Here is a 12900-nt window from a genome sequence, read left to right as displayed (position 1 = left end):
AACATTTCCTGAGCACCATTAAGCGGATAGTACTCAGTCAGATGTTTTAGAGAAGGCAAAGAACATCTTTTTTAAGGGAGAACTCAGAACTAGGAAGAGCAGGGCTCCTCTCAGCCATAGGGCACCTCATACCAATCAGAAAAAGCTCCTCTCCCCAGCTGCTTGTTCTGTAGGTGTGACGTACGACGCATGTCTGATGAATAGACTTCAGATATGGGAGGGAGCATCACATTGACACACAGGGCTGCTGTCAGTAATGCCAAGATTTTCCCTTCTATAAATGTGACACCCTTGGTCTTGGTGAGGCTTTCATCTTTGATTTCACCATCCATTAAGGAAAAGGATATTTCTTGCTCTATTAAAGACAGTAATATTTGGAGTATCTATTTTTTTTTTCACAAGTATATGTCAGGGACCCTTAAATAAATAATTTAAGAAATGTGTTTCATGTCAAAACTCCCTGGGGGGGAAAGGATGCTTTTCAATTTGATAGTTACATTTTTACTGTAGAAAGAATATTTACTAGTTGAGTTCATCAGTAAATGTACCCCTAGAGCTCTAAATTTGTCCACAGGAATGTATTAAACCATGTAGTTTCCATCTGAAAATGGACCATATTATGTTCTGAGGACTGGGCTCAGCAAATATGAGAAATTTGCTCCTCTTAAAAAAAGAAAATTAGACCTAGCTTTTCACACCTGGGAAGTCAATAGTGAGTTTCATGATTGCACAAACCATGGTTAGCGTTGTATCCCGACTTAAGAAAATTGCCCGACAAGTAGATGTTCAATAAATATGTGTTTGATTAAATAATTACTTTTTAAACTGCCTACTTCCCATGAAACAACAGCCTCTCTCAATAAGGGAAAATAGTTGCGCAGGGTTCCCCCCCCCCCAACAGAAGACCAGCTACTGAAAATTTATTTCTAACTAGTTCCAAATTATTTTCATTGTGCTTGCATTAAACACCAGGGCTTCATGTCATGAACCTACGAAGAGCTGAGTTTTGAGTCAGCAAGAAATGAATTTCATGTATAGGAAGGAGTTTATTAAAATACCTTTTGCACATTTTTACAGATTTGTCTTTTTATTTTTACATAATGCATCTTTTTTATACTAGTCTAACAAACCACCCTATGTATTCCACATGTAGTCACTATTTCCCACTGGGAGGGGTGGGGAAATTTTAGCAAATATACACAATATTTTTATTTAAAAATCTGTCAACACTAAGTGAAACGTGTTGAGCCTTGAAAAATAAGCACCACTTAAATGACTAAAGATAAAGAAGAATAGCATTTCCAAACAGAAGAAATCTGCTTTAGAAAAAGATGAGGGCAGAACTGAGCAAAGAACAATGAGATACGCAGTCTGATGGGACTACAGGTGGGTGTAGGGGAGCGTAAGAAAGACGAATAGGGACAGTGGGCCAATCACAGAGGACTGTGAAAGCTATGCACAAAATAATTGAAAACTATGCATTAGACAGTTTTGCCTGATGACAGTGAATGGTAAATGGTAAAATGGAAGAATACATAATTGATGGGAAGGGAGATCAAGTGGGAGGTAATGTCAGACCCAAACCTTACAAGTCAAAATAGATGTAAATTAAAAAACATGAATGGAGTCCTCAAAAAACTAAAAATAGACCTACCATATGATCCAGCAATCCTACATCCTGGGTGTATCCAATGGGAACTCTAATTCAAAAAGACACATGCACCCCAATGTTCATAGCAGCACTGTTTACAATAGCCGAGACATGGAAACAACCTAAATGTCCATTGACAGATGACAGATAAAGAATTTGTGGTATATTTATACAATGGAATACCATTCAGCCATAAAAAAAAGAATAAAATAGTGCCATTTGCAGCAACATGGATGTACCTAGAGATTGTCATTCTTAGTACAGTAAGCCAGAAAGAAAGAAAAATACCATATATAACTCATATGTGGAATCTTTAAAAAAAAAAAAAAAAGGACACTATGAACTCATCTACAAAACAGAAACAAACTCACAGACATAGTAAATGATCATATGGTTACTGGGGAAAGGGGGTGGGATGGGATAAATTTGGGAATTTGAGATTTATAAATGTTAGCCACTATATAAAAATAGATTTTAAAAAAAAGGTTTCTTCTGTATAGCACAGAGAACTAACCTTTAATGAAAAAAATACGAAAATGAATCCATGTATGTATATGCATGACTGGAACATTGTGCTGTACACCAGAAATTGACAGATTGTAATTGACTGTACTTCAATTTAAAAAATAAATGAAAATAAATAAATACAATAAATAAAATCCCTTCCCAAAAAATGGATGTAAAAAAGTGTAAAATGCATCAGAGAAGAAATGCCAACACTTGCTAATCAGTTGGATTTCGGAATTAGAATTCCCACCCAATGTCCAAGAGGCAGGAAATTACAGAAGCACTGACGGAAGCCACATAGTTGGTTTGGAGAACTGATCTGAGAGGAGGTGAAAAATTCCTAGGAAATGGTTTACAGGCAGTCGGGAGCAAAGCTCTAGAGTACAGAAGAAGAGACAGAATGAAAACCGACCTAAAAGTTTAAAGCCTGAGGAAGAATGCTCAACAATGAGTCAATGTGAGAATGATCAAGGAGCAGAGAGCCTTGACTAACAACTCCATCTAAGACATGGGACTGGGGAAGGAAAGAGCAAAGATGTCAGAATCGTAGACGGAGATGCAGGTAAGGGCAGGAGAAACAAAAGCAGAAGTAAATTTCAAGGAGGAATATATGATCAAGATTTTTTTTTCATACCATTGACAATGTAGTTTGGGTTTAGCCAAAAGAAAACCTCTAAGTTAAAACAGCAGAAGCAGAATCGACTTTGACTCAATTCTTACGTTATCTGTTTACCTTAAGGTTAAACAATACATGAGATTAATTCATTAACCAGAAGAAAAAAATAACATTTTCAATGAAGAGTTTTTATATTACTCTATTACTTTCTGTTGAAAGGTCTTTTAAGTTAAATGTTAAAATTCATGTTCTAAAATTTCACTTAATGATATTTGGGTAGCAGTAATAATAAGCTGATAGCTTTCTGCCAGTAGCAATATTTCAATGAGCCTATTTTTGATTGAAACCTATAGTTTATATTAAAGAAATCACTCTTGGCAGCATCTTATGCTGTTATTTATTTTCTCCATTTCTGTTTTCAAATCGAAAATGTCCTATTAAAGAGGCTTCAAAGCTAGGCGAGGATATTTCCATTGCATACATTTATAATAGGCACATTTGTAACCTAATGATGTAAAAACCTATTTGAATTTCTCCCACTATTCAATCTATGGTTTTTCCTCTCTATATAATTTTTCCTTTGTTAAATTGAAGGGATAATGAACAAAACTTCTATGAAGATGACATGAGATAATGTATGAAAAGCTATAACACAGCTGCTGGCCTATAAGTGGGTCTTCAAAACAATTTTAGCATAATCCAAAATATATTTCATGAGATTTGGTAACACTGAAACATATTCTATAAATACTACAAAGTAATGATATTGTGAATGGTGTTTCTTACTAAGCTTAACCAAATTTTAAATATTTAGTTGCTCTACAAAATAGAGTAAAATTGTTCATGTGAAAATTCTATGCAAATAACTACATTTAATTTAAAATGGTGGTTTTTAATTAACTATTCAGTCCAGCTTTCATATGGGTACACAAAATGACAGCATTAGGCTTTTTAAAAAGTTCTATCTAAAGGGGCCAGTAAATTGTGAGGACATTTTTGCTAATTTCGTATATGCAATATAGCATATTCCAAGTTAAAATTAAGCTATTCAGAAGATCAAGTGAAAGCAAATCTGCAAGACAGTAGCACGATAAGAAATCAAAGTCAAAAATAAAAGTTTTTCAGTGGTTGTATTTCACCTTCAAGTTTCACTATTTCAGATTTCTTCCTGTAACCCTATGTTCCTCTCTCTCTAACTCCTTTAAATATTCCTATGCTTTCACTGTCTATTTTCTTTTTGCGAAGTTGTCACATGATCTCTGTCTTGTCCTGTGTAATTTAGGAGACTTATGTAGCTCTCTGAGAGACTATCACACCGTCCCACCAGGAGAGTAATTGACGAGGCTCAAAATGAAGGGTCATTATTAATACTGTCTCGCTTGCAATGAATACATAGGCTCTCTCGTTCATGCATGACAAGGTTTTACCTAGATCAAAAGAGGGAGAAGCTTTTAAATGAAGTATTACGAATGACATCATTGGTTACATAAGCTTACTTTCATTTACATGTTTGAAAAACAGGATTGCTTCCAGAGATTAGACAACTGTAAGAAAACATGTCTTTGGGTGTGGGATTAACTGTAACTTTCACACAAATATTTCTTGGACTGAAAACACGGCTTCAGAAGTTACGGTTTTCCGTGACCTTGGGTTAACATCTGGTAGTCTTCCCTAAGCTTGAACCGTACACGGAGTAAGTGGTCTGCACTAGGCAGCTGTGCAGAGAGAGCCAAGTGAGTGGGTTTCTCAGGTTGGAAGGGAGGTTCATCTTTAAGTGTTTTTGCTTTATCAGAGTACTCCTGACTTGTGTTCAGCCATCATTGACACTAATGATGTTTATGGAGCTAGAAGAAAGTAGCACTTTTTCTTCCCATTTCTGTGCCCAATGTCTGTTTTGATTACAGCCGGCCAATCTACTTCTTGGGATTAATCTCAATAGTTGAATAATTACTTTCTAGGCAAAGTGAAATCCTCCATGAGTCCATAAGACCTTTTTTTTTTTTTTTTAATAACCACATGTCAGGGATGCCAAATAAGAAAATACGTTTATAAGTTGTCCAGGTACTAAAAGTAATGGAAAAAAGTGTTTGAATAGATTTATCTGTACATGCTTTATTAAACAGACCCTGTAAATCTGAAGTCTCTGCTCTTATCTAAAACATTTTCTCTTCCTCCTCTCAATTTCTTAGCATATCCAAATTCCTCTCACTGTATTCATCACTTTCTTTTTATGTATTTATTGATGTGCATGTTTTCTGTACCAACATGTGCTCTGAGCTGTATCACTCAACACTTAGCCTTATGCCCTGAATATAAAATATAGCTAATACTAATTGAATTCTTGCTATGTGTTGGGTGCCATTCTAAAGTTTTTAGTATATTAACTCAATCTTGGAAAGAGATGAAATGAGTACCATGACGATCATCACTTTACAGAGAAGGAAACAGAAATCCAGCACAGGTAGACAATCTGGTCACCCAGCCTGTAAGTGGCCAAGCCTGCATCTATGCCTGGTTTTGTAACCACTGCCCTCATTGCCCTGAGTGGGTAAATCTCCCCACGATCGATTTTCAGAGCACCAAGTTCTTCCGAACCTTCACTCCTGTTATGATTTTACTTTTGTTTTCCTGTTTATTTGATTAATGTCTACCCCTTCCACTATGCCCAGAACATATTAATAGGACCTGCAGTTTTTGACAGATGAGGAAGAGCAGCTAATATTTATTAAGTTTTTGCCGTGTGCCCAGCACTGCATCTTCTTTTCATCTTCAAAAAGACTGTGAGGTACCTACCAATTTACCTCCACTTTAGAGATGAGTATACCGAGGCAGAGGGAGGTTAGGCAACTTGCCAGAGGTCACACAGCCAGGAAAAGGCAGGGCCAGGACTGAAACTCAAAAGCCAAATTGGAGAGGTACACTCGGAAGAAATGAAGGAATGGATTAGTGAAAATCTAGCTTGGAGGGGGGCAGGGAAACCAAAAGGGAGGAGATGACATTTGACACACCTGGCAGGGCGAGGTGGAAAAGATGGAAACACTCCAGGCAAGGAAACAACATGTATAAAATAACCCAGAACAGTGTGCCTGGAGCACAATAAATACAAATGAAGGACTGAATAGCTTCATAGCCCATGAATGTGAGGGGTTTGTGTATATAAATGTTTTATCACTAACAGTCTCTGCACATTTTTTTTCTTTCAGTGCCACCGTGGGCCTTAATTGCCATCGCCATAGTCGCCGTCCTTTTAGTCCTGACCTGCTGCTTTTGTATCTGTAAGAAATGCTTGTTCAAAAAGAAAAACAAGAAGAAGGGAAAGGAAAAGGGAGGGAAGAACGCCATTAACATGAAAGATGTCAAAGACTTGGGGAAGACCATGAAAGATCAGGTAACGTGTTCATTCCATGTTTCTTCTTCAATTATTTTACTGAAAATTTGAAAGTAGATTATTTTATGCCAGATCAGTACGGAAATAAACAATATCTGGACATGTGTTATTGTTGTAGGAATACTTTGCAATCCTTTCAGACATGAGTCAACCTCCCAAATGACAACGGAAACGTGTAGTTGGGTTTTCTGGTCTCATCCATGACCATCAGGCCATCTTGGCAGGTTCACCATATTGGAATGATACCTGAATATTCTTATTACATCTGTTTAGCCTGTCTTAGTAGTGTTTAGATCTAGAGAAACAGAATAAGGAGTATTTGAGTGTTTTCCCTCTTGGGCAGAAAGAACATCTTTCTAACACCGTCACTGATCGTAATCACTGTTAAATGAGTGTTATAGCTGTTTATCACGACTGATGAAAGTTACCATTCCTATATAACCAACCAGCTCCATTCTTAGTGCTTAGGAGTAGAGAGGTATAGAAGGGAAGGAAGTCAAGTCCGAGCTGGTTCTAGAGAACAGAGTAGAATTGCAAGGCAAAATTCTCATTGTTCACTTAGGGACATTTAGAACCATAATGCAAATTATAAAATCCAGCTGGCTGAGTTACCGCCCCAAGCCCAAGGAAGCTATTTGGATGTCCTTTATGCGGTGGTCTATTTTTCCTAAATGAACTGGGTGATTTGGTTCAGAATAAAGTCTCCTATTAATAATTATAATAATTAAATGTCTTCCTCTTTTGGAATCATATTCATATTGGATACATCTAAAGAACACTTATTTCATATAAAAATGTAAATGCAGAGATTTCAGAGAAAGAACATTTTCAATTATCAATGTTTCCCTTCAATTATCAATGCTATTCCCAAACAGCAACCCATATAGCGCTGTTCCCTAGTAAACGTGTAAAGCACCGTGAATAAAGGGCAATGTGTAAGTGCGGGTCCCTGACAGCTAAGTACATAGGCAGTTTCATGAATTCTTCATGTAATATTACTATTGATTGAACTCTTAACTACATGTATCTCCTTAAGAACAGTCTAGGTAAGGAAGGCATTTTTAGTACATCTGCATAGTCACCCACACACACAGGACGCTAATCCCTCTCCCCAGCTTGAGTTTTAAATACTTTCCTCAAAGACCCTGTCATGACGATTGACGAGAATTTCACACAGGCTCATTATTCGCTTGAACTTTTGCTTGGTTTCAGAGCTATAGGACAGTGCCTGCCCTCAGAGAGCTTTGTCCTGAGCTCAGAGTAGCAAGGGTTATGCTTTTTTCAGTTTCTAATCACAGCCACAGAAGCCCAGGTACCAGTGTTCAACCATAAATGTCTAATAAGGATTTCGGTTAATTTGTTACATAGATTCTGAAGTTTTAAATCATGCCTTGCTTCATTTAATCATTTTTCATAACAAGCAGAACTTGACACAGATTTCTTTAAACAACGTTATTTGGGAGATTAAGTGTAGAAACAATCTCCTAGATGGACATGGATGGACTGAATAATTTGTATGTGAGTTTCAGCTATGTCTATGACACCAACTGAGAATATAATACTGTCATTTTCATAACTGCAATAACATTCAAATGGGGTTTTCATGTATGCTAGAATTAACAATTGAAAGCACTGAATTATCTTACATGATTACTACAGCATTTCTTCCTAGGACAAGAAATTCATATTTTTCTTTGTGGAATTTGTTCTGTATGATGTAAGACTGTAATTTATAGCAAAGTAGTGGTGTTATGACCTGGATAAATGACCAAGATCTCAATACTAGTAAATGCAGAGAATTGACAGTGGTTAATTTTTCATTGATCACCAACTCCTTTGGATGGGAGGGGAAGAGAAAATGGGTCAAATAAGGAAATACTCTGAGGTCAGTGATCATTTATACTCATCTACTATTACAACGTAGCATTTAAGATTTCAACAAGTCAAAAAAGGTGTTTTTTAAATCCTTAAGTAGATCACTTTGTGTAGGATTTTATGGGTCTTATTTTAACTAACAATTAAATGTACAGAATAAAATATAATTTGGACGAGTAAAAGTAGACCCATTGATCAATGGTTGTCTAACAATAACTTATGCTACTTTTTAAGGAGACAAAAGTAGCTGATAGAGTTCTATTGTTTTATGAAGAGAAAGGGTAAAGAAGCAAAACAGGATGTTCAGATTTTAAGATACTATGTCACATGGGAATCATCTGATCATCCAAGTTCAAAACAGCATCAACACACAGTAAAATTATTCTTTAATTACATTTTCAAACTATTTAGACAGGACGCTGATGTGAACACGTGGAAGACAGTCTACATCTCTCGTTTAGAAACAGGACAGACGTAAGAGGCATTTTAGATATGGTTTCTTAACATACAGAGGCTCTAAGGGAAATCACTAAGTTTTTACCATTCAATTCATACAAAAACTCACAGAAATTCAAATCTCAGTGTTCATGGCTCTGTGTCTCTATGGGAAGATTTTATCACCAACCAAGGAAGCTTTTTCAGTATTCTACAATGACAATAAAATAGTAACCATAGGTAGTATATTGACACAGCAAAGGGTATCTATTTAAAGTTTTGATTTTTTTTTTAATGGCTTAAAGCTTCAAAATACTGAAAATTGAGAGGGGCACGATCAACTGGCGAATCAGAGGTCTGGAAAGGTCATTTCTCCATGGTTTTTACTAATGTGTGTGGATATTTAAATTTTTATTTCTTCCTTCTATGTCCTCCTTATCTGTGTTGTGTCTCATGACTGTTCTGGACTGTCCCTTGCGGTAGGTTTCCTCTGCTATTCAGACCCCCAAGTCAATGCTCAGATACATCTAGTGGCCTGGCAACTGGTGCTCCACAGCTGAGGGTGTACCATTCTGACACACATCAAGAGGCTGAACTAAATTGATTTTTTTTTTTTTAAGATAAAGGTTTTTTGTTTTTAAGCATTACTGATTAAATAGAACACTATTAGAAAGCTCAAGTTTCAACTGATGGGCACAGAAAGAAAATTTCGTGTCTTGGGCAGTGTGCTTTTATCAATTCCAAATCTGAACAGCGTAACTCAGAATGAGCAAAGGCTCCTTCTGATGGTGCACCGAGAAGAGCCAAGCACCTCTGGAATGTCAAATCAAGGCAGACATACATCCACTAAATTTTTGAAATTTAAAACCAGGTCTAATATTCCCAACACAGCTTCTTCTACTCCAATTTATCAAACTCTCAGAACTGCTGGCTTTACATGCGTTTTCTTCTGCGTTTTGTTCCCGGGGTGGGAGGCGAGTATGGAGGGAGAGACTATTGCTTTCAAGATATCATAATAACTACTGGCTTAATAGGTCTGAATTTGATGTCATGGCACAGAATATCTCTTGCTCAAGCTCAACCTTCGGGATAAGAATAGACTTAATCAGTTCAGTGACGAACAGTGGCACTGAGAAATTATCAAATTGAGCCCTGTTTCATGCAGAATAATTACCGAAATGGCCCTGCACCTTTTACGAGAGCCCAAACCACTTACGGAGGAGGAGATTTCCTATCTCAGCTCTTTCAAATTGCACGAAGCTGAAATACGATATGTAAACTGTTAGCTCTGAAAGAACTTTTGAAGCAGTATTTTAATCCATGAAATTTTGTATGATGATTGAGAAATGCGCAGATTTTTCAGACAGAAACATGCATTAAATAGTTTGCTACTTAAAAAAAAATTAATATCTTACAGGGAGTCAAATGTCCCAAGTCGTGATTTTCCCAACACATCTTTTCAGACCGTAGTAAGGACTTAGACACACAGCTGAGGTTTTGAAATGGCAATGTGGATTCACTGCCTGAGTCCTCCAATTACACCCAGTCTTCTTTTCTTGTCACTTTACTATCATGTTTCCATTAGCAACACCCCCCAGGTTACAAGATTGATATACATTTTTAAATAATTGTGTTGTTTCCTGCCTTTGGCTATCAGTAAATCTACATTTTACCATTTAGGGAAACATCCAAGTATAAAGTTCCCAAATTAACTGCTGTATGGCTAACCAGATTTGAAAAGGTTTCTCCACAGATGGTGATTTTCAATTTTCCAAAGTCACTGTAGGCTCCTGAAAGTTGTCAAGAAGCACAAAATGGGAGGCACTTCTGACTTCTGCTCAACTCTGTTTATTTGACCTTCCCACCCAAATGTGTTCTAGTAAGATGGTACCAAGTCTGTTTTTTCAGGATCAAATTAACCGAGTAGAGCCCAGCTGGCAAGTCTTGTCAGTGCAGAGACTGAGGGCGCCATTCTGAAGCACCCCCGAGGGTCTCTGTTTAAGTGGCTTGCTCGGAGCAGAGAAAAAAGACCATGCAATCTGGGAGGTAAAGGGGTGCTGGGTGGTAGAGCCACAGTCTGATGGAGCCTTTCTGTCGCCTGGTTTTACTGCTTGCATTTGAGTCCTACAAGAGTTCTCAGATTTAATTTGATCACTGCCAAGAGTTCAGATTCCTTTACTTTGTCAGAGAGATATAACAGTCTAGCACTCATCATGTCTTAGCTTCATTTTTGTGAGATTCTACTGTTAACACACACACAGGAAAGGCAATTAAAAAAAAAAAAGGCATAACCAAAACCTAGGAGAATATTTGCTATATGTAACAACAGAAAGGTTGAGACCACTAAACTACAAAAAGTCTTTACAAATCAGTAAGAGGCAAACAACCCAAGAGAAAAATTAGCCAAGGATATATATACAGGCAGTCCCCAGAAGAAACAATACAAATGGTTAACAGAAAGCTTTTTAAATTTTTCAACCTCATTAGTGGTCAGGAAAATGTAACATTTTATCATTTTTAATTCTGAATAATAACTACATAGAGATTTCTAATCCTTTTCTTCTAATTCTGTAAAGCAGTTAAGAATGTTCATCCCTAGAAACAAAACTTCTAATATTTATAATCTTTATAACCTTTGATTATTTGAGTAAAATTTTTGCACTGAATGGAAAAACATATATTTTGATTTTTAAAAAAAGAGGAACTTGGAATGAAATTTTTATGAAATAATGACCTTTCTAGTATTTCAATGTCTCCTACACTTGAGTTTTAGATTATAAAAAAATATTTAATTGGTTTGGTCTCAAACTGAGTTTTCAGAGTCCAGGGCCGTGACTTTTGCTTTTTAAGGCAAAACTAATTTTTACACGAGTAAAATTGCCAACGTAATTCCTTTTATCTTTTGATATCAAATAGATCCATAAATCAGTTTAATTCAGCCTAGCTTTCTGTGGAGCTGTTTTAAAAATAACACAGTCAACTTAAACTGGAAGTGGGGTAGATTTTTCTCTAAACGCGCATTTGCTGATGGCATGTTTTCTTTTTTCGTCTTTTTTCATGGCCATTGTAAACGTATATGCAAAACCTAGGAAATTACAATTTTCTGAGAATCACTTACTCAACTATCTTTTTCATAGGAAATGAGGCAAGAAAAGGCCACGCATTTCATATAAATTCCTCCACCGCATGTAACAAGGATGTTCTACATGACGCTTAGCTTAGATCTCTTTCGACTTCATGAATGTGAAAACCAGCCTGGTTAATAGCATGTTTCTCATGCCTCTGAAAGAAGCAGTTTTATCAGAGCCAGAGATAACACTGGGTTGACATTTTCTTTGCAACGACTTTACATGTTTTGCTTGCAGTCTTTGGAGGGGCTTTTTCCATTGCTTCCATGTTGCTTGCTGATTGGGGGAAAAAATTCCGTGCACTAATGGAATTTAAAAAGATACATAAGCAGCAGATGTGAATGTGTGTCAGACAAATGGAGATTTCCAGTATCTCAGTGCTTGCTTCTAACAGCTTTCCAAGTATGACCACAGGCCCAGTTTAATTGGGGATTTGATGAAAATTCACTGGAATTTACACATAATCCGTTTCCCTACTCATAGGCCCTGAAGGATGACGATGCTGAAACCGGACTGACTGACGGAGAAGAAAAAGAAGAACCCAAAGAAGAGGAGAAATTGGGAAAACTTCAGTATTCACTGGATTATGATTTCCAAAATAACCAGGTCTGAGGGGGAAAATGTCTTCTCGTTCCATTCCGTTTTCTGAAATTACCAACTAGAAATTGAAACAAGATACTTCTTAAAACATTTTGTTTGCTATGAGGGGAAAATGCAATTATCAAAGCTATTGATGAAATAATTTCTAAGCACAGGCAGTCCCCTACTTGCTAATTTAACTTCTGGTAATTAGGATTCACAGTGTTCAGCCGATTACATCTACTCATGGCACTCACAGAAGGCAGGTGGAGTACAAATTAACTTAAGCAGTCAGTTGAACTCCGAGAGCTCACAGGAGCCACTGATCCCGCAGCCGGAGCTCGAACAATCTTCCTTGGAATTCATGGATTTAGATCCTAACAGGGCAAGGGGCCTTTGAGTTAGACCACCATTTAAGCCAAAGTTTTGAAACAAAATTTAACAGTTTGATAGGGAATCAAAGATAAAAAAAAATGACTGTCCTCCATGGATTTCAAAGGCAGGAATATCTTATGAATGTCATGGTACTGGGTACAACTCCTATCACAAATGAGGTAATGGTTCTAGAGAAGTAAAAAGACCACCAGCTTGATTCCTAGTGCCTTGTATGCTGCCCCGAAAGTGACATGGTACTAGCGGTGGTATCAAAACAGGCATTCCTGCTGTAATTTCTCAAAAGGCTGCCAAGTGCCACCCGGATGAATGGTAATATTAGCTGCCT

The 12900-nt window shown here is 37.0% G+C and overlaps 1 protein-coding gene across 4 annotated transcripts in view; it reads left to right on the top strand.

The window, feature by feature from the left end:
• Nucleotides 1–12900, top strand: part of SYT1 (synaptotagmin 1) — a 900038-nt gene that overhangs the window by 767289 nt on the left and 119849 nt on the right. For all 4 annotated transcript variants that reach the window (XM_074375356.1, XM_045519433.2, XM_010958829.3 and 1 more), the window contains 2 exons: nucleotides 5978–6162; nucleotides 12084–12206. In XM_074375356.1, the coding sequence (XP_074231457.1) occupies nucleotides 5978–6162; nucleotides 12084–12206 (308 nt within the window). The remainder of the gene's footprint in view (nucleotides 1–5977; nucleotides 6163–12083; nucleotides 12207–12900) is intronic.

The sequence above is a fragment of the Camelus bactrianus genome, chromosome 12 (assembly GCF_048773025.1).
Source record: "Camelus bactrianus isolate YW-2024 breed Bactrian camel chromosome 12, ASM4877302v1, whole genome shotgun sequence".
NCBI lineage: Eukaryota > Metazoa > Chordata > Mammalia > Artiodactyla > Camelidae > Camelus > Camelus bactrianus.
Note: the sequence above shows the minus strand (reverse complement) of the source record. Positions and strands in the feature narration are given on the sequence as shown.